This window comes from Myodes glareolus, chromosome 5 (assembly GCF_982192425.1).
Source record: "Myodes glareolus chromosome 5, mMyoGla1.1, whole genome shotgun sequence".
In the NCBI taxonomy this organism is placed as follows: Eukaryota; Metazoa; Chordata; class Mammalia; order Rodentia; family Cricetidae; genus Myodes; species Myodes glareolus.
Window position 1 is genome coordinate 92,458,891 of NC_142030.1, and position 19,395 is coordinate 92,478,285.

At 46.8% G+C, this 19,395-nt stretch overlaps 1 protein-coding gene across 1 annotated transcript in view; it reads right to left on the bottom strand.

Moving 5' to 3' along the window:
- The window catches only part of Ctse (cathepsin E), a 28,278-nt gene extending 11,897 nt beyond the window's left edge, over positions 1-16,381 (bottom strand). The window contains exons 1-5 of the mRNA XM_048430690.3: positions 16,189-16,381; positions 3,186-3,369; positions 2,467-2,623; positions 1,762-1,879; positions 740-858 (exon numbers count right to left, since the gene is read on the bottom strand). Of these exons, the coding sequence (XP_048286647.3) occupies positions 740-858; positions 1,762-1,879; positions 2,467-2,623; positions 3,186-3,253 (462 nt within the window). The 5' untranslated portion in view covers positions 3,254-3,369; positions 16,189-16,381. The remainder of the gene's footprint in view (positions 1-739; positions 859-1,761; positions 1,880-2,466; positions 2,624-3,185; positions 3,370-16,188) is intronic.
- Positions 16,382-19,395: the final 3,014 nt, after the last annotated feature.

Below are 19,395 nucleotides of genomic sequence, written 5' to 3' on the forward strand. Positions count from 1 at the left end.
TTTCTGTAGCCCTCTTAAACATATTTTAAGGAGACTTAGTATCCTAAAGAAAATAATTAAGGCTAGTAATACCTTCACTCTGCTTTATCTTATTTAGATACTCAGTAGAGTATCGAAACCCCACACAATTCATAAGAGTTCAGAGAGATTTTCACCAGGTTTAATTGTGGGGGGGGGCAGTAGAAAAAGAGTCTTCTGTTAGGTTATTTTTCACGTTTTCCCATTTAATTGTATGTCCCATGTTCGAATTGTTGAAGGGATGTTGATAAGCTCCACTGACCTTGGGATCATGCTAGAACTGGGGTGACGGCCATTGGGGTTGGCCAGCCTCTATTTCTTCTAAGACCTAAGCCCACACATTTGCATAAAGTATCCAGGCAGGGACAGGACTCCCATGGTTCTCTGATTCCCACAGATCAGGGACCTGTAGGACTTTTCGTCTGGTGGTGGCGGAAGTGGGGAGTGCTCATGGACCGGTGGCCCAGCCCGACACCAGGCACTGTGCCCTGACCAGTGTTTCCTGAAGGCAGTCCCATGCTGCTCTATGACTCAGAGCTGGAAAGACTGACCGCTGTCCCACCTCGGGTGGGAACGATTGCTCCCTCACCCTAGAAGCCAACCTTGTCTATCTCCTCCTGAGGCAGATCTGAAATTGTGCCCCTGAGACCTCTGAGTCATATGCCGCTACCCTGTGTCTAGTTCCTGGGCACGAGAGTAACGATGGAGGATTGGCACTCACAGAGACTTGGTCAGCTCCGATGATTCCTGTCAGGCTCCCAGTCCCATAGTGGATGGAGAAACGATTCCCTACCTCCTCGTATGTGCTGGACTGGGACGGGTGGAAGACCGGGTGCGTCTCTGGAAAACAAGAATTCCGCTCACTGCTTCGATCCCTGCCCCAAAGAGGCAGAGCAGCTCCCCACAATAAGTGGAAGATGGGAGCTCTCGGGAAGGCCTGCCATGGCCTTTTACTAGTGAGCTACCGTGTCCTCTCTAGCCCAACCAGGTGTGTCCCAACCAGGGACCAAATATTTGTCCCTGGGCAAATCTGGTTGCTCACGGTGACCTCATAGACACAAGATAAGCCCCGTTTACCTGGCGCCAGCAGCAGTCTCAACCATTAATTGTGCGGCCGAACCTGGCCTTCAGAAGAAGCCTGGGGGTGACCAATTACCCCTCTAGGGAATTATTCCCAACTCTTTGCCCAACTTTGCAGATGTCTAGTCTTGGGTTCCGAAGAACTTCCACCCTTAGGATGTGTCCCACACTGTACGAGCCTTCTCTGTGTAGGGCTTCTGTTCCCAAAGTCTCCCTTACTCCTACGTTACCTCTGGCCAAATGGACACACCCAAGTCACTGTGGGCCACCAGTCACACCTGCATGGGAGCCAGGCCATCAGGGCCTCCTTGAAGTAGGTGTACAGTCTTCCTTAGAACTCAACCAACCTACCCCATTCAGGTACAGACCAAAGGAACCTTCTCCCGTGTTCCTTTGGGTGTTCCAAAGGAAGTGAGTCACCAAGTCAATGATTTCTCTTCTCGTGGCTAATTTTCTCTCCATTAATTCTAACTAGTATGGAAGTTATCTTGACTAGTAGCTCCCTTTCATCTCTGTCCCTGGGCCAGCCATGCCAAATGAAGAAAGGGGAGAGGAGGAAGTTGGCATGGCAGGAAGGACCAGTGGAGGGAACTGAATCTTTCCACCCCACGACATACCACCTTAGCCTCCAAGAAGTGGTTCCCACCATTACAGCCCACTTACTGCATGCTGGGCTGGTGCAGTAAACAGAAGGGACCCAGAGGTTGGAAGAGCCAGTGTCAAAGAAGACGGTGAAGTTCTGTGGCGGAGAGCCAATGGAGATAGTGCCGAAGTATTCCATCTACAGGGAAGAGAGAGAAAGAGAGTATGAGAGGAAGGGAGGAAAAGGGTTGTTTGTGACTGTATCCCAGAGTACACGGACTACAGTCTGTCCAAGCTTGAAGAAGCTTGGGGACACAGGATGAAAGGAACAGAGCAGGGGCCATGAGGGAGGGCACTGAGGATAGTTTAGAAAACTTGGTTCCCTTTTCTTATTGTCTTAAGTCTCCTGATATCATTGTGAACAAGGCAGGGGAGACAGAAATGCCTCCATTTTAGGGACCAGGGAACTGGGGATGCAGGGAATCAAGTACTCTCTTTGTCTCAAGATGTAACTAGCTAAGCGCCCAGCTGAGCACACAGTAGGGGCTTTCCCCTTGGAGCACATGCCATCCTTATCTCTTTCCTCTTAAAGCCATGCACACTGGGCCATACTGAGGCCTGCTTTACAGAGCTCACAGAGACTACGGGATTACCCATCTGAGTCATCCAAGCAAAGTGACCCATGCCTGAGAACTTGATGTCACCTATGTAGCGCTGGTCCCTGCTAGAGACCCAGCCTTCCTCCCTACTCCCAGTGTACCCAGGCTTCAGCCCAAGACATCTTACATCCAGGTAGTTGATGAGGGGCTCATTGGTACTCTGGTCCATTCTACAGGACTCGCTGAACTGGACCATGTCCAAGTTCTGGGACTTCCAGAAGTCTGAGAGCACGCCTTGGGCCCGCAGCTTCTTCCGGACGGACTGATGCTTTCTGAGGGGCACCCTGGGGAAAAAGTGCGGTGTGAGGGGGCAGTTCTGTTTCCACCCCTCGATTTCCATGTATCAGTTCAGAATCCGACTGCAGCAAGGCCCAGGAGGGGACCTTCAAGGCCAGGGTGTGGCCAGAAGCAGGCCTTCTCTGTTTGGTGGACTCAGAACCTGGGTAGAAGTGGCCCTCCCTCCTGGGCGCTAGCCCTTTGAGATCTTCTAGGGAATGGGAGCTAGGACACAGTCTGCAGTTATATCTGACCCCAGAAAGGGCTGACGTCAAGGGATGGAGGACTCTGTGGATAGTAGCGTTCAGTCCCCCTTGAGAAAGAATTTGAAGGCTTGGGGTTACAAACCACAGCTCTGGGGCATACTTTCAAGCAACAGAGGGGAGCCCCTTGAGCTGAGGCAGGCACCTCCTCTGGAAGGAGAGGCCTGGCACTGCCTGGGGAACACTAGGCAATTCCCGTAAGATCCCAATTTCTTCTATGTCCTCATTTTCTTTCCTCCCCCAGGAGAGCCCTGAACTGGGTTGCGGGATGCCTGAGTTGAACTCAGTGCTGGGGGCAGTGCCTTACCTGTGCATAGCTCCATGGGTCAGTCCCAGGTCCAGGAGCACCAGCAGGAGTACAAGGAGGGATTTCATTGTGATCCAGGCAGCAGTTTCTCTCTCGCTCTGCTTCTCTCTTCCCTCTTCTTTTCTTCTGGAGCACAGGGCAGGGGCACCAGCTCTTCCTGGTGCCCAGACCTGCCCTGCCCAGTCTGAGGACCCAATGATAAGGTCTGGAGTCAATAGCCATGCCCAGAGTAAACAGTGTGTGTAATAGGACGTCCCTTCTCTGCCTCTTTTTGCTTGGGGAGTTAAGGGTAAGGCGTACGTGTTTGTGTGTGTGTGTGTGTGTGTGTGTGTGTGTGTGTGTGTGTACCCTCTGAAAATGAGGGGAATTCCTGTCTCAGTTTCTCCCAGGGTCTTTGGACACCCCATACAGGCTTTAAGTAATTCTGTGTTAATTGTCTAAGGATGCAAATGTCGCAGAACGAGGGTCCCACCCTGCTGAACTGCTACCACGAGTGTGAGTGTTCAAGTTGAAGACCCCTAAAGGGCAGGAACTGAAATGCCCTATGTGGGTCTGACTGTATCTCAGAATATTAGCCAGGCTTTTGCCCCTATATTTCTTATTTTCTCTTCATTTCTTTAGAGGCTTCCTAGGCAATTTGTCTTTCTCAGAGCAAAACCAGCACTCCCCCAAAGCCCTGAAATGGAAAAGTTTGGCTTTGGATTTGTGAGGTGAGATTTTTTTATGGTTCCAAGCACTTGATGTGTCTGGGGCTGTGGTCTGTATAGAAGGGAGTGCAGAGGCAGCCATGGAGGGGCAGGGTCTGGACAAAGCCTGTGTCGGTACACCAGGGCTGCCATAGCAACGTGTCACAACTCAGTGGCTTGAGCAACATTTATTTTCTTGTGATCCTTGAGGTTGAAAACTTAGATTTTCTTACTGTCAGCCGTTCCTGTGGGTGCCCCTCTCTAGAGTGAAGGGCCAGCTTTCCTGACTTAAGAGAGGTGAGGGTGGCGGAAAGGAAAAGCCTCTGTAACTGTACTTCCAGCTGATGGCCTCTGAGCTGGACGGGACGGCCATCACTACTGTCACAGGTGCTGGCTTCCCCAGGGAGCACTGGTCAGGAAGCAGGGTGCCTGGGTTAGGTTAGCTCTGCTCTTACCACCCAATGTTCTGGCAAAGTACCAGGGCCTTGCCTTTCAGCTTTCCAAAATGTTGAAGAGACATCGGAAAAGAGGAGGAACAAGAACAGATTCACAAGCAACTGGCCCACGACCCTGAAGCAACCGTACCTCTCCGGCGTTTACTCATTTTCTGGGAGCCTGTCCTCTGACCTCTCACAGGGAGAGGGACCTGTCTGTTCCCCAAAGAGCAGCCTGCTGCAGGAGGGCTAGGAGTCCGGGTCTCTCCTCCCGGAACTAAGCTCTGACATGAATCCCCACAGTTGCCTGACCAGACACCTGTGTCGTCTTCTGGGTTTTTGGAGTTAGGTGCTCTGAAAACAGCTTAATCCATCCTGTGGGCAGAATCTTGGCACTACAAAAACCTTGTGCTGGGAGATTTCTTCCAGGTCCTCACGGCCGACTCACTTGCACAGCGAATGAGAACATAGTCCCAGAGAGCACAGTTCATTAGGCAGAGCTAGGGCTCTTGGCTACTGCTAGTCCAGGGCTCCTTCTGTGTGCTACCACTGAGCTAGTGAAGCCGGCATAACTGAACCCTCCTTCCTTTTCCATCTCCAGGCCTCTCCCCATCTGGTTACCAAATGTAGAGGGTAAGGTTGGCCCATGTCTAAATGAGACCCGGGTAACTATGGATTATCTGATCCCAAGGTAGAATACTCAGGCTGCCTGTTATAGGGTTTGTGAGTTTGAGAAAGTCTGACAAAGATTGAGAAGAAGCTTGTGGGGATGTTGGTCAGAGCCGATGGGAAACACCAGGCACTGCATGCCGTTCTCCGTGCTGTGGCTCCTCCCAGGCTGAAAAGAAAGTCACTGTGGACCTATGTTATGGACGGTGTGAACCCTGTCTGGGAAGAAAAGCCCTGGACGTACGGGTGGCTATGTGTGTGATCTCTGGGAAAAGGCAGAGGAAGAGCGGCGTGAGGACAGAGGCCATAGCATCGTAGCAATCTGTTCTCTCAGCGCTTGCAAAGGGGCTGTGTTGGTCTGAAAGGAAATGGCTCCCAGAGGGAGTGACACCATTAGGAGGGGTGGCCTTGTTGGAAGAAGTGTGTCACTGTAGGGGGTGGACTTTGAGGTCTCATTTGCTCAAGATTCCCTTAGTGTGACAGTCAGTTGACTTCCTGTTTGCCAGTGAGATGTAGCACTCTCAGCTCCAGCACCATATCTGCCTGCGCACCGCCTTGCTCCCCATCCTCATGGTAATGGAGTAAACCACTCGAAACTGTAAGTGAGCCACTGCAATGAGACGTTTGCTCTATAAGAGCTGCCATGGTCCTGGTGTCTCTTCACAGCAATAGTAATCCTGTCTAAGGCAGGGGCCTTGAAAAGAGGGCTCTCCAGGGATGTGGGGAGGAACCTGGCTGGGTGCAAAGGTTTGACACTTTTCAGAACGTGGGAAAACTGTCGGTGATGACACTCCCTAATTAGCTTCTTTTTCAGCATCTTCAGATCGCAGAAGATAAAATAATGACAGTGACCAGCTTCACAGTGCTGTGTGGAAGTTAGCTCCCAGCACAAGGTACACGCCAGTGTGGGATAAGAATCGGCTCCTGAGGTCAGGGAGCTACACTCCAGAATACGCTGTCCCTGGCTCTGGTGATAGCATCAGCTCAAAATGACCCGGACAACTCATTGGGAAAATGTCCCAACCTCTTTCTGCTCAGAGTTGAGGAATGAAGAAAAACCCACCGTGCCGCATGTGGCCAGGCAAGGAGAGGCTGGGGCAACGACGCCTTAACTGGCCATCTCACCCTAGAAGTCACTTCTCTCAGAACCTCATTCCCTCGTCTACAAGATGAAGAGGCTCGGCTGAATGAGGACAGAAGGGACACTGGGGAGGGCGTGGCTGTGCCTCAGACACTGTATTAAAGGGCTTCGACGTATTTCTTCACACCTCACACCGATCCTTCAAGAATATTTAAAGCCATGTCACATATAAGGAGACAGAGACACAGGGTGGCTCCTATGTAGCACTGTAACTAGGATCCAAAGCCAGGTTTGCCTGACTTTAAAGCTGAGATTTCTAACCATGATGTTTTACTGAATCATCCACAGGGTCTTATGCCCTAGAACTTCTTCCTGAAAGAGGGAAGTGGAGCGGCTAAAGAGGGGGAGGGACTTGCTTTTGTCATGGCAGACGGTTGTCTAGGCTTGGAAGTATAAAAGACTCATGGTGAGGCAATAAATGTTCTCAGTGCTGCATTTTCATAGACGTTTGTTTGTCCTTTGTATGTTTTTCTATGCTTTTTCTGTCTTGTCTTCAATGAGCCGCCCAGGAAGGATCATTACTGTGTGGTGGGTAGGTACAAAAGTTACTCCTGCACTCCTCTCTGACTAAATTATGAAAAATAAAACTTCTGTTCCATCAAAACATCTGCTTGATGCAGAAGGAACTTTGCACCGCTTATTTTCCCACACAGCTTGGTTATCTTTGCTGATTTTTAAAGCCTCCTCTTCTCACGTCACTGGAAACTGGAAGACTCTGACACCCCCAGAATTTCCCTGTGTCACCAACTCCGTCAATTTGAGCTATTTTTACAACCACAGAATTTCTGGTGTTGGCTTCTAACACCAGAAACCGCACAGCATTGCCAGCAGAGGGCGCAGGCACCGTGGTGGTTTCACGCACAGTGACTGATGCCAGCTTATATGCTTGAATGCAGGCGCAAAGCAGGGTTTGAGTTCTACCACCTGGCTTGTGATACCATGGGTATGTTTTGAGTTTCAGGTTCTTCAGCTGTAAAAGAGAAAGTCTGTGGGAGGGAGCATGGAGGGACACACCTGCATAATATCAATGCTGGGGAGGCAGAGTCCACTGGTCCACTATGAGTTTGAGACCAGCCTGGTCTACATAGGAAGTTCTAGGCCAGCCAGATTAAACAGGAAGTGGGGGGGGAGTCCGTGGAAGGAAATCAAATACAAAAAAAAAAAAAAAACCTGTTAAGATTATGTCTATTCCAAGACACCGAGTCACATATCTGATTAGATTCAACAACTTCCCTGTGGAAAACCCTCCAAATGGAGGTCTTAGCAGGCTTCAGGCATTTATTTATTCACAATAGTCTTGACAGAATTCCAGAAAAAGGAGCACCAAGGCCCCAAGAGATCTCTTCCTCAGTAGACATAATTCACGTGGAAGAAACTCAGGAGTGTCTGACTAGACTTAAATACTGTGGTACTTTGAAGGAGAATAACCCCCATAGCTCATGTATCTAAATGTCTGGTTCCTAGCTGATGGATTGTTCAGGAAGGGTTAGGTGTGGACTGATGTGGGACGCCTCTCTGTATGCTATGAATGTTTTATTGTCATTGGTTAATCATGAAGCTGCTCTGGCCTATGGCAGGGCAGAATATAGCCAGACAGGAAATCCAAGCAGAAAGTCAGATAAAGAAGGGCGGGGTTAAGAGAGATGCCAGCAGCTGCTGGAGGTGTGAAATGCCGGAGCATTACCAGTAAGCCACAGGGCACATGGCGATATGCAGATTATTAGAAGTGGGATAATTTATATAGAGAGCTAGCCAGTAAGGAGTCTGAGTCATTGGCCAAACAGTTTGTAATTAATATTAAGCCTCAGAGTGGTTATTTGGGAACTGGCGGCAGGAAAGAAATGTGGACTTGTTGGAGGAGGTGTGTCACGGGGGGGTGGTGGCTTTTCCCTAAAAAGTCAAATCGGTCATGTGTGATGAGGCAAACCGCCCTCAGAATGAACTCTTAAAGACAATAACCTACCCTAGGTCCAGTCTCTCTGTCTGAGGCCTGTAGATCAAGGTGTGAATTCTCAGCTGCCACCCCAGCACCGTGCCTGCCTGCCACCATGCTTCCCATCATGATGGTCATGAACTCCCTCTCTGAAACTGTAAGCAAGTCCCAAACTAAATGATTTTCTTTTGTAAGTTGACTTGGTCATGGTGTCTCTTCACAGCAATAAAACAGTGACTCAGACAAGTGTGGTCATGCGTATGTCACATGAGAGACGACAGTAGCTAGGCATGGGGTGCACATGGCAGACCAGGCCAGAAGCAGGATGCGGAGAGCTGCTTTGTAGCTAGAGCCCAAAGGATGTGCTGTGGCTTAGAGAGGATGAAGGAGATTAGGATTGGGGAGGACACCTACGGTTTGTCTTACGGAGGCCCAGAACTGCGCCGCAGAAGCGCTGCCAAGTTCAAGGTTGTGTACACAGAAGCATTTATGAGCGAGAGCTTAGAAACTTCAGGTAATAAGAGATAGTTCAGTGATATTATCTCTGAATGAAATGCTTTGGGGCCATAATGAAAGGGCTCTGCGAGGAAGCCTCTTGGAAACATTGCTCAGTTGAAAAAGTGAAGCAGAATGTGAGTAGGTTTCCATTTATATAAAATAAAAGATGAAAAAAATACATTAAAATATAGTAACCCCCCACGAGGACACACACACACGAGTCCTGAAGCAGGAAAGCATGGGGGAATAGCTTAATAACTTGGAACACCGCTTGGCTTGGACTATATGCACATTGCTCTTCTAACGATGCACCTTAGGACCTCCACCACCCCCCCCCCCCGCCTGCATTAAACTGCAAGTACACCCGACTCAGAACAAGGAATAAGTTTGTTTTCATTTAAGAGTATTCCAGTATATGAATGACAGAGACTGATCTGGTCTGGACCGATTCAAGGTTCACGTGGGCAAATTGGGCCCTCTGAGTGAACTTTCAGGGAAACATTATTTACCTTCTTGTATTTATGCATAATTGGACATGCATATAATTAAAGTCAGGTGCATTATGGAAAGAGACAGCACAATGAGCAAAGGCTTTATGTAACTGAAGTTGTCAATCAAAATTATCTGTGGCACACTCCTTTGTAACTAGACTCCTCCTTCTACACCCCATAAAGAAAGGCCCCAACAGTAACCTGGAGTACTCACTTGGTCACCTAGATGGCTTGTTGTTATTCTTTTAATTAATTAATTAGTGTGTGTGTGTGTGTATGTGTGTGTGTGTGTGCGTGCGTGCGTGCATGTGTGCATGCGCATGTATACCATTGCATGTTGGTAGAGGTCTGAGAACAACTTGAGGGAGGTGGTTTTCTCCTTCCACTATGTGGGTACCAAAGATCAAACTTAAGTCATTAATCAGGCTTGGCAGTAAGTGCCTTTACCTGTTGAGTGATCTTGCCAGTCCCTGTAATCCTAGTATTTGGGAGGGGAGTTATGTTTGGTAGAATGTCTAGGCTACCATAGTGTCTGTGTGAAAGTTATGATGGTTAAATATATTTTCATAGTAGCCCTGTACAGTAGGCATTGTTTCCTCTACTTTTCCAAATGAAGAAATCGAGGTTCAGAAATCCCAATAGCCACACCACTTTATGAGCGGTACAGGGTCCACACTCAAATCTAAGTTTTCCTCTTACTAGAGCACATGGCTTCATTTTTGCCTTTGAGTCTGCACTGCCATCCCCAATTGGCACTGCCATTGGCCCATCCCGCTGTGACGTCATCTGGGCTGGGAAGGAGACCCTCAAAGTATCGCAGACTTTGGGACTGTGTGGGAAGCAGTTAGGGTCTGAGAGCAGTGGGGCATCTTCTAGTCCTGGCATCACCCCTGGGACAAGGAACTTTCCACCACTAAAAGACAATGAAACCCTTTACAATTCATGGCCCTACTATTGATGTGTGTGCTGGGGGTCGCATTTTGTTATTTTGGAAGCTTAGTCCTTACTTCCTTACCACTTGAGCTAGAGGAAGTTTTTCTAAATAAGGATTTGTTAAACAGCAACAAAAACAATGTGATAGGGATATGAGGTAGCTGAATAGGTAAAAGTGGTCGCTGCTTAGCCTGGGAACCTAAGTTCAATTCCCAGGTCCCACATAGTATAAGGAAAGAACTGACTCCCTCACATTACCCTCAGACCTCCACACAAGCACTGTGTTGTGAGTGTGCACTGCCCCCCTCCCTCACACACACACACAGAGTAAATACATTTTATAAGCAACAACAACCTGGTGCTACAAACTGGAAATCCAAATTGAAGAGCTGAGACAGGAATATGAAAAGATCAAGGCCTACTGGTGACTTAATCAGACCCTGTATCCAAACAGAAAATGGGAAAGAGGCCTGGGAATCTAGCTCAGTGGCTGCGTGCTTACCAATTATGCCCAGCGTCCTAGGTTCAATCCCTAATACCGAGATTGAGAAAAAGAGACCAAGTTTGAAAATCTACTGTTTCCTCGTGTTCCTAATTTCATAGAATGTACTGGGCACTACATTCCGACAGCACAGTCTATGTATGCTGCATGGTGGGCTGAAAATCTCAGGTTCATTGTCAAGGACTGGGGCTTATGGTGGCTGCTCACTCAGGAGGTGGCTTCTGGGGTAGATCCTTGCTGGGCTGTCCTTGACAACTGGATAACAACTCTAACTAGAGAGCCCTGATATCCGCTGAGAAGATTGGCACGGAGTCCCTTGTCCTTCGGCAGCCCGGCAGCCTGCTTACTGAGCATGCCTGGAAGCTGCTCATCAAAGCTGGGCCCTCAGAGCCCTTCTTTATGGCTCTGATAGTCTGTTCTCTCTCCAAAGCACACCAAGCCTGCAGGGTGTTTCTCAGTCCAGGCCGTCAGGTCAAAGGCTACTGTACACCTACCCTACACCTATTCCCCCGAGCAGGCCATACCCATATTTCTTTGCTAAGTGTCTGCTGGGGGTTACTATAAAGGCCCATGAAGATAAATTTTCCAAATGTGTTAGAATTTCTTGTTCCAGCTCTCTGGAGGATAAATTTAAATACCCCGAAGTCATTATTTCTTCTCAATGAGCTTGATGTCAAATAAAGATGATTCTGTTCAACTAGGATGAGACACAAATTAATTCACTACTGATCTTTTGGGCTTGGAGGCTTAAAACAAATGTACCTGGTCTACGTCTGAGTTCCAGAACAGCCAGGGCTTTGTAGTGTGACCTTATTTCAAAAACAAGTAAATAAATAATAAAAATAAACTGGATTAGGAAACACATGCTTTATGTAGCTCTGTTTGACATTTGGTTCTGGGACTCTGAGGTGGGACAGGGAAGGGAACAGAATCAGTGTTTGCAAGGCTCTGATTTGTAGCGTTTCTAATAGTAGCCAGTGCCAGCCTGCTATTCAGTGTCTCCCCAAAGTCAGTCAAGAGCCTCCTCTAGACCATACAGCTGAGGCTGAAGAGCTAATCGGCAGCCGAGAGCATGGAGGACTCGAGTTCAGCTCCCAGCACCTACGTGTGGTAGTTTACCACTGCCTGGAACTCCAGTTCCAAGAACCAGTGCCTTCTTCTGACCTTCACGGGCACCAGGCAGGACACACACACACAGACACACACACAGACACACAGAGACACACTATATATATTTTTCTTATGTCTGTATATATATATTTAGACATATATATATATGTATATGTCTAAATTTAAGAAAATTATGTGAGATACCTAACCTCAAAGGTAACAACTTGAGTAAATGCAGCAAGTCAAAAATAGTTTTATTTTTGTTTTGCTCAAACTTGTTATTGGTAATTCCCAACTTCCAAGACACTACAAGCTGTAAAAACAAAGATAAAAATGCTCTTAACCTGAGTGTCAGGACAGTGCCAGGTACACTGTGGCTGTGGGGGCATTGTGTTTATGCCTTAACAAATAAAAGTTACCTGAAGGTCAGAGTGTCGGGCTAAGCCACTAATTAGCCATAGAGGCCAGGCGGTGGTGGCACGTACAGAGGCAGACGGATCTCTGTGAGTTCAAGGCCATCCTGGGCTACACAAGATTGAATCTGTCTAAAAGAGAAACAGAACTCACACAAAGGTGGTCCCAGCACTTGGAATCACATGACTTTAATCCCAGCACTAGGGAGGTGGAGACAGGAGTGATATGGCTGGGCAGAGAGAACATAAGAGGGGAGGAGACAGGGGCTAAAGGCAGTCTGAGGAGCTGTACAGTCTAAGCAGTAAGTCTGAGGACACAGTCTGAGGATAGGGTCGCCCTTTGGGTCTGAGCGTTGGCAGAGGTGAGAATTCTCTAGAGACTGGCCACTCTGCTTCTCTGATCTCTCAGCTTTCACCCCCTAATATCTGACTCTGAGGTTTTATTATTTTTACTTGTTTATTTGATTGATTTTTCTAGACCGGGTTTCTCTGTGTAGCTTTGGTGCCTGTCCTGGAACATGCTCTGTAGACCCGGCTGGCCTTGAACTCATATCCAACCTCAATCCACCTGTCTCTGCCTCCCGAGTGCTTGGATTAAAGGTATCACTGCCAGGCCTGAGATTTTATTATTAAGACCAACTAGAATTTGTGTTACACTGTGGCATTTTTGGAAATTGCTAAGAGAAGTTTATGTCAATCAGTATGGAGACCTGGAGTCTTTCAAAACAGCGAGCATACAGTAAGCACTCAATAAATGCTGACTAGCCAGGACATGCTAAGGAGCCAGCCTTTTGCTGATCTGAACTTCTCTCGGGGCTTCTTGGTGGCTCCCAAAGGTGCAATCTGCCTTCTGGACAGGTGCATTCCCCTCCCCCTCTCCTGTCCTGCTGTCAGAAGAATGAACACATACAGATGTCCCCTCCTATAGGCAAAGCGGGATCTGACTGAGACCCTCGCAGAGCAGCACATGTGACAAGGACGTCCAGGTGTGCGGGATCTGTGGGGAAGTTAGTGGAGGCTGAAAATGGCGAACAGGGAGCAGATAGCAGTAGAGGAAGGTATGGGAGGCTTGGCTGGGAGGTGGAGCATCGATGCTGGCCCGCTCTCTCCAGGCGAGTCAGTGAGCTCCTCATAGGAGCTGACACAATAGAAAACGATAGAGAAAAATGGGTGGTAAGAAGGTAGATTAGACCTTGGGTGAAGGACTGGAGGACCTGGGACTTGGAGCTGCTCTAGCGGCAGATCCTCCCCAAGCTCCCAAAGATGTGTAAGCTCATTTCCCCTCTTACTTTACAGTGCACACGCATTTTGTATTTAATGTGCTTGACTTTGGATTTCGGAGGAAGCTAAACACAAAGTGACTTTGAGAAGTCTCATATTGTTGTGTGACCTGGATGAAAGCGACGTTATACAAATAGGAATCTGGGAAAGTGGAGATGGTCTAACCCTTCATCATTTATCAGAGGAGATTATTTTTTTAATTTTTTTTTTTTTTGCTAAGCCACTTTAGCAATCTATAAGACAGAAGACATTACCAGAAAAGGTCAGCGTGGGAAGATAAATGAATTTTGTGGCCACAGAAGGGAGATAGTTTCGGGACTGAAAAGGAATGTAGGGTGGTGCTTTATTGTCAGGTGAATTCTTTCACAGCACAGCCCTGCTGCTCTCAGAGTCTGCGGCCCATTCCTCTGCCCATGCCTGCCCCAGTCCGTAACTCAGCTTTACTCCAGGACCGGGAACCTCACCATTAGCCTCTGAGAGGCCTGACAACCCTGGGGTGGGGTGGGAGTGTGAGAGTGCCTTCTATAGCTTCCTCTCATCTACCTCTTTCTGCCTCTCCTCTTTTGTCTCCCTTTTAGTTCAAGATGTATTCATTACAGGGATCATACCACCCCGCCAAAGAAAGGTGTTCTGGGGAAGGTGGTGGATGCCTATAACCTTATCACTCTGTAGGCTACGGCAGGAGAATGAGAAGTTTGGGGCTAGCCTGAGCTAGCTAGTGGGACTCTGTCTCAAACAAAACAAAAGTAAAATAGAAAAAGAAAGAATTTGCAAATTACTACTTACAGATAACTATTCACTTTTGATGTTTATGCACCCACCGCCATTGCTGCCCACCAGAATAGACGCTCAGTGGAAGGAGAGGAGGAACACACAGAGACACACTTTGCACGTAGATTCAGCGGAGAGTATTTGTATCCTGACATACGTTTGCGCAACAAGAACATAGCAAATGCAAGTTGATCCCATGTTAATTATATGTGAAATAATTGAACCCCAAACAACAGACAATGTATATCTCTGGATATGAGCCAGCTTCAATCATAAAATCATTCCCAGGGACAAGAAAATTTTCTGAGGCAGTTTTGATGCTTGCTTTTTCTGGTATCTTATTTCTATGGAAACTGCTGCTGGCATCCCAGATGGGCAGCGTTTGAATTTCAGATGTCAGAAGTACATTTCCTACTGCTGACTGACACCACCCCGGTCAGGACATGCTGGCAACAACAATAGCGGTAGGGCTGTGCCCAGCACGCTGTTCTGTAGATAGCTGTGGCACTATGTAAGCCAATGAGATTCAAGAAGGAGCTGACAGATTTTAGTTACTCTTTATGTGTTGGGGGGGGGTATATGTGCACGTGCATGCATGTGTGAGTGTGTACATGCTAGCGTGTTTGTGTGTAGAGGCTGGGGGTTGATATTGGGTGGCTTCCTCTGCATGCTCCACTTATTCATGCTTATTTACTTCTGCTTGGTGTGTGTGCAGTGTTTGTGCATGTGTGCAGGTGCATGTGGCGATGTACACATGTAGAGATTGGAAGAGTATGTGTCCTGCTCCATCACCGCCATAGTCCCTTGAGACCGGGTCTCCTACTGAAGCAGAAGCAAGACTGGCTGGCTAACAACCCTCAGCATCACCTGCCTCTCTCCAGAATCTGCCCCCACTAAGTGTTGGACTAGAAATATGGGTCTCCATGCTCAGCTGTAGGTGAGTGTTGGGGCTCCAAAGCAGGACCTCGCCCTTGTGCAGCAAACATTTTTCTGGTTGAGACATCTCCCGGCTCAGATTTGGTTCCTTGCACCAATGTTTCATTATCACACTTCTTGCCTCATGCCTCAGTGTCAGTCATGTGTTTCTAAAGGTTATAAAGCTCATGTTTATATGCCTTTTCAAATTATGCATGCAGTCCTAAATAGTTAAAAAGTTGTAATTCTTGAGTACCACAAAACTTTCTTTCAAAGGGATAATGTTGCCACTAATACAGAGCGGAAAATCTGATACTGATTTTTGGAGCACGTGACTCACAATCAAAATGAATATATACAATAGTTTATATTAGAATTTATAATAAAATAAGTAATAAGCTATAAAATTTTACCAGTAGGTTTTTTTGTTGTTGTTTTGCTTTTTGAGGTAGTCCCTCACTGTGTGACCGGGTTGGCCTTGAACTCACAGAAAAGCACCTGCCTCTCCCTCCCAAGTGCAGCACTCCTGGTTCTACAGTTATTTTTGTCCTGAAGAAATTTCTTTTAGCAATGTATTAATAACAGCTGTGAATCAATTAGCAGTTCATATACAATGCACTCTAATTTACTAATGACATGCATATATATATACATACACACACACACACACACACACACACACATATATATATATATATATATATATATATATATATATATATATATATATATATATATATAATGATACATGGACCTAATTACAATAAAAGTGAGTTGTACCATAATAAAAATCTTACAGACTTAAATTGGGTACCATTCAGACTAACGACTAAAAATGTTAAACCTCAAATTTCATCAGTACACAAATACTAATGGGGGATTTAAAAACATCTACGTAAACATAGCAGGGCATGGTGGTGTAAGCCTGGAATCCCTGCACTAAGTAAGAAGACTGTAGGGAGTTCAAGGCTAGCTTGACCTCCATAGTGAGACCGTGTATCAAAAAAGGCAAGTAAGCAAACAAACAAAAACTTCAAAAGTTCCTCTGTGAGGAGCACCTGCAATTTCTCCGGGTAGGTCGTTAGCAAAGTCATTTCACTTTAACTTGCGAAATAAGCAAATGCTTGCCTTATTTTCCCCCTCAGAAAATCATCATAACAAGTGGATTTTGTTGAATAAAGCATCACACCACAGAAAATTTTGTAATAAGATTATAAGCCACTTACCTATGAAGTTACCAGAGAAACAAAAATGCCGAGAATACAGTTTTCTTGCAGGAAGTGGATGGTCGGCTCCGAGACCGAGATCTGTGTGGAAACACTGGTTTTGTAGTTTGCTAACTCCGACCTTAAGCAACTCTTATCTCTTGGCCACCTCAGCTGCAAATGGAGATAACCAGATGCTTCTGAACTCAGACGAGGCACCTCCAGTTCTGAGGAGCAAATGAGGCTGTGAGATAGACGTACAGTTTTTTTGGCACTTACAGGAAATGTGCCTGGTTTCTGAAATAAACGAGGCTTGAAAGTCAACTAAAGGAAGCTGGGCATGATAGTGCAGGTCTGTAATCCCCAGGTGTGATAGACACAGACTTATCAGGAATTCAAGGCCAGCCTCAGCTACAAACTGACTTGAGGCTAGCCTGGGATACACGAGCGTTTGCTTCCATAAAAATTAAAATAATCAAATAAAGAATACATTCAGAGTCAGTAGAGAACATTATTTCTGCAAACACAACCGCTGCCCCTGCTGAGGCACCTGTGGCCCAGGTGCTGGTCTTACAGGGTCACTAGTGGACTTTTGCAGGAGTTCACAGGTCTGACAGCCAGATGTTTTATTTTGTTATTTTTTTCTTTCGTTTTGTTTGGGTTTTTTTTGGGGGGGGGGAGGTGGTGAGCATTTCATTCTGGTTACTATATTTTCAAGTACTAAGTTTCTTTTTTTTTAAATTGATTTTATTGAACTATACATTTTTCTCTGGTCCCCTCCCTGTGTCTCTCCTCCCCTTTAACCCTCTCCCATGGTCCCCATGCTGCAAATTTAAAGCCAGATGTTCTTAAACACCACATGTTAAGGCAATTGCTGACTGTTTGCAAATAAACTACCACACAAACTGAAAATCCCAAAGTGATCCATCCTAAAGGCAACCTCAGTTGATAAATGGACTCCATGACAAACCTCAAGGGGACACAGGAAATCTATCTGGAGAAGTGGCATTTTGTGGTAACAACCAGAAAGACATTTAAGTCCCAGAAATGGTGAGGGTATCTACTTCAGAGGGAGCAGAGAAGGTGTACCTCAGTGTCTCCATCTTGCTTCTAATCCCTGCTTAGGTATAGCAGCACATCTGCCTCCAACCTGAGGAAAGGAACTTGACAGTGTCCCATTCTTCATGCATTCATCAAGAGTTTATGGAAGACCTACTATGTCCCAGCATTGGCCTAGGTGATGGGGAGATGAGTCAAACAAGATCTTAGACCACACAGAACTCTTGAAATCTATACCATCAATTATCCTTGTCACACTCTGTCTGCCCAGGTTCTATCCCTTTTTTCTTATGATTCTAGGTCACAGCCCTCCCTTCACACTCAGGTACCCTGAGGCTCATCTCTTGCTGGTAATTTCAGATGTTCACGGAAGCAGAAGGGACTACAGGACCTGTTAGCATGCCTTTGTGTCCGGCCCCTTCTTATCCGGACCACACAAAGGCAGCTTTGTGCTTCGGCAGAAAGGCAGCTTCCTCCTCGTGTTAGTCAAGAACAACTGCCCCAGTACCTGGAAGACTGAAGAAGGAGGATTGTGAGTTCAAGGCCAGCCTGGGCTTTGTAGCAAACCCTGGTGAGAAGAGAAGAGATGGCTGTGCTTCTCTGACTCAATAGTCCTTCCTTTGGAGCTCATCTTGTTAACACTACCTTTTAATCTTTTATCTTATCTACAAAGGTCCAGTGGAGATGGCCCCAGTAGACTAGGTAGGAGTGGGTATGGGACAGTTGTAGGTGTCATGTCTAATTTCCTCTTGTTCATACAGTCTGCTTCATGCTTCTGGAGACGTAGCATACACAAAAACAAGTTTCTCATACTGAATTTCCCCCCTTTGGTTTTAGAATTTTATTTGGTAATTTCCTTGGTTGGTTGCACTTGACCATCAAAGATGTGGTCCCTCCTCTGCTCAGTTTTCACGGTCTAGTTTTGAGCATTTTTGGTTTCCTTGTTCTTTATTCCTGCAAAGACCTTTAACCTAGCTTCCAAATATTGTTTGCCTCTTGTATGTTTAAATGATTCTTGACATTATTTGGATAGAATATTTTGTTTTTGGCTAATGGAATTTTGTCTCAGTTAGGGTTTGCTGTTGCTGTGAAGAGACACCATGACCACTGAAGCTCTTCAAAGAGAAAATTTAATTGAGAGTGGCTGGCTTACAGTTTCAGAGGTTCAGTCCCTTATGATAACGAAGGGGAACATGGCAGCCTGGGGCTGGAGCTGAGAGTGCTACATCTTGCAGGCAACAGGAAGTCAACCGACTCATTGAGTGGTGGTATCCTAAGTATATGAAGCCTGCTCCCACAGTGACACACTTCCTCCAACAAGGCCATACCCACTACTCCAACAAAGCCACATCATTCAATATTGCCACACCTTATGAGATTATGGAGTCATGGTGGCCAATTACATTCAATCTACCACAAATTTCTTCTTCTTCTTTTTTATTTCTGTGACCAATTGCCTTGATACAAACGAGTTCAGGAAAGATGGGTTTATCTCGGCCCATAGTTCCAGAAGAGTCAGTCCATCATGGCAGTGCGGGAATGGGGAGTAGAGTCTCTCTAATCACTGTGGTCAGGAAGCAGAGAGGGAATGTCTGCAGACCTAGGTTTCCTCCAGGTAGGTTCCCAGCTTACGAGAGGAGGCCCTCCACTCCCACGGGGAGGAACCCCTCCCCACTTAGTCTTCTCTGAAAATGCTCTCACAGAATACACTGAGGCACGCTTCACCAATCTCATAGGTGTTTCTCAGTCTAGTCAAGTTGACAATCAAGATTAATCATTACAGGGATAAAACATTCCTATTGGTGGTTCAGGCACCAGCAGCTAGCCAGGAAGAATTCTGGACCCCAACCCTCAATCCCGACAGGTAGTAGTGGACAGCTCAGGCCAGCAAAGGACTTTAGCTTCTTCTCTGGTCTCTTCCCCGTCAGGGCCTTATTTTCCCATATGATACTCCGCCCTTCCTCCCTGTGGCAGACCCTGACTGTACTGCGGCTACACTGCCAGGCAAGCTCCTTGTTTCTATTTCTTTCTGTCTTTTGCCTGGCATTCCTCAAACGGCCTCACACTCGCCAAATGTGAAGAAATGCCATGAATCCTTAAGTCAGTGATCCTCAAGTTCTTTGGTCTCTGGACCGCCATACACTCCAAAAAAATCATTAGCTATTGTTT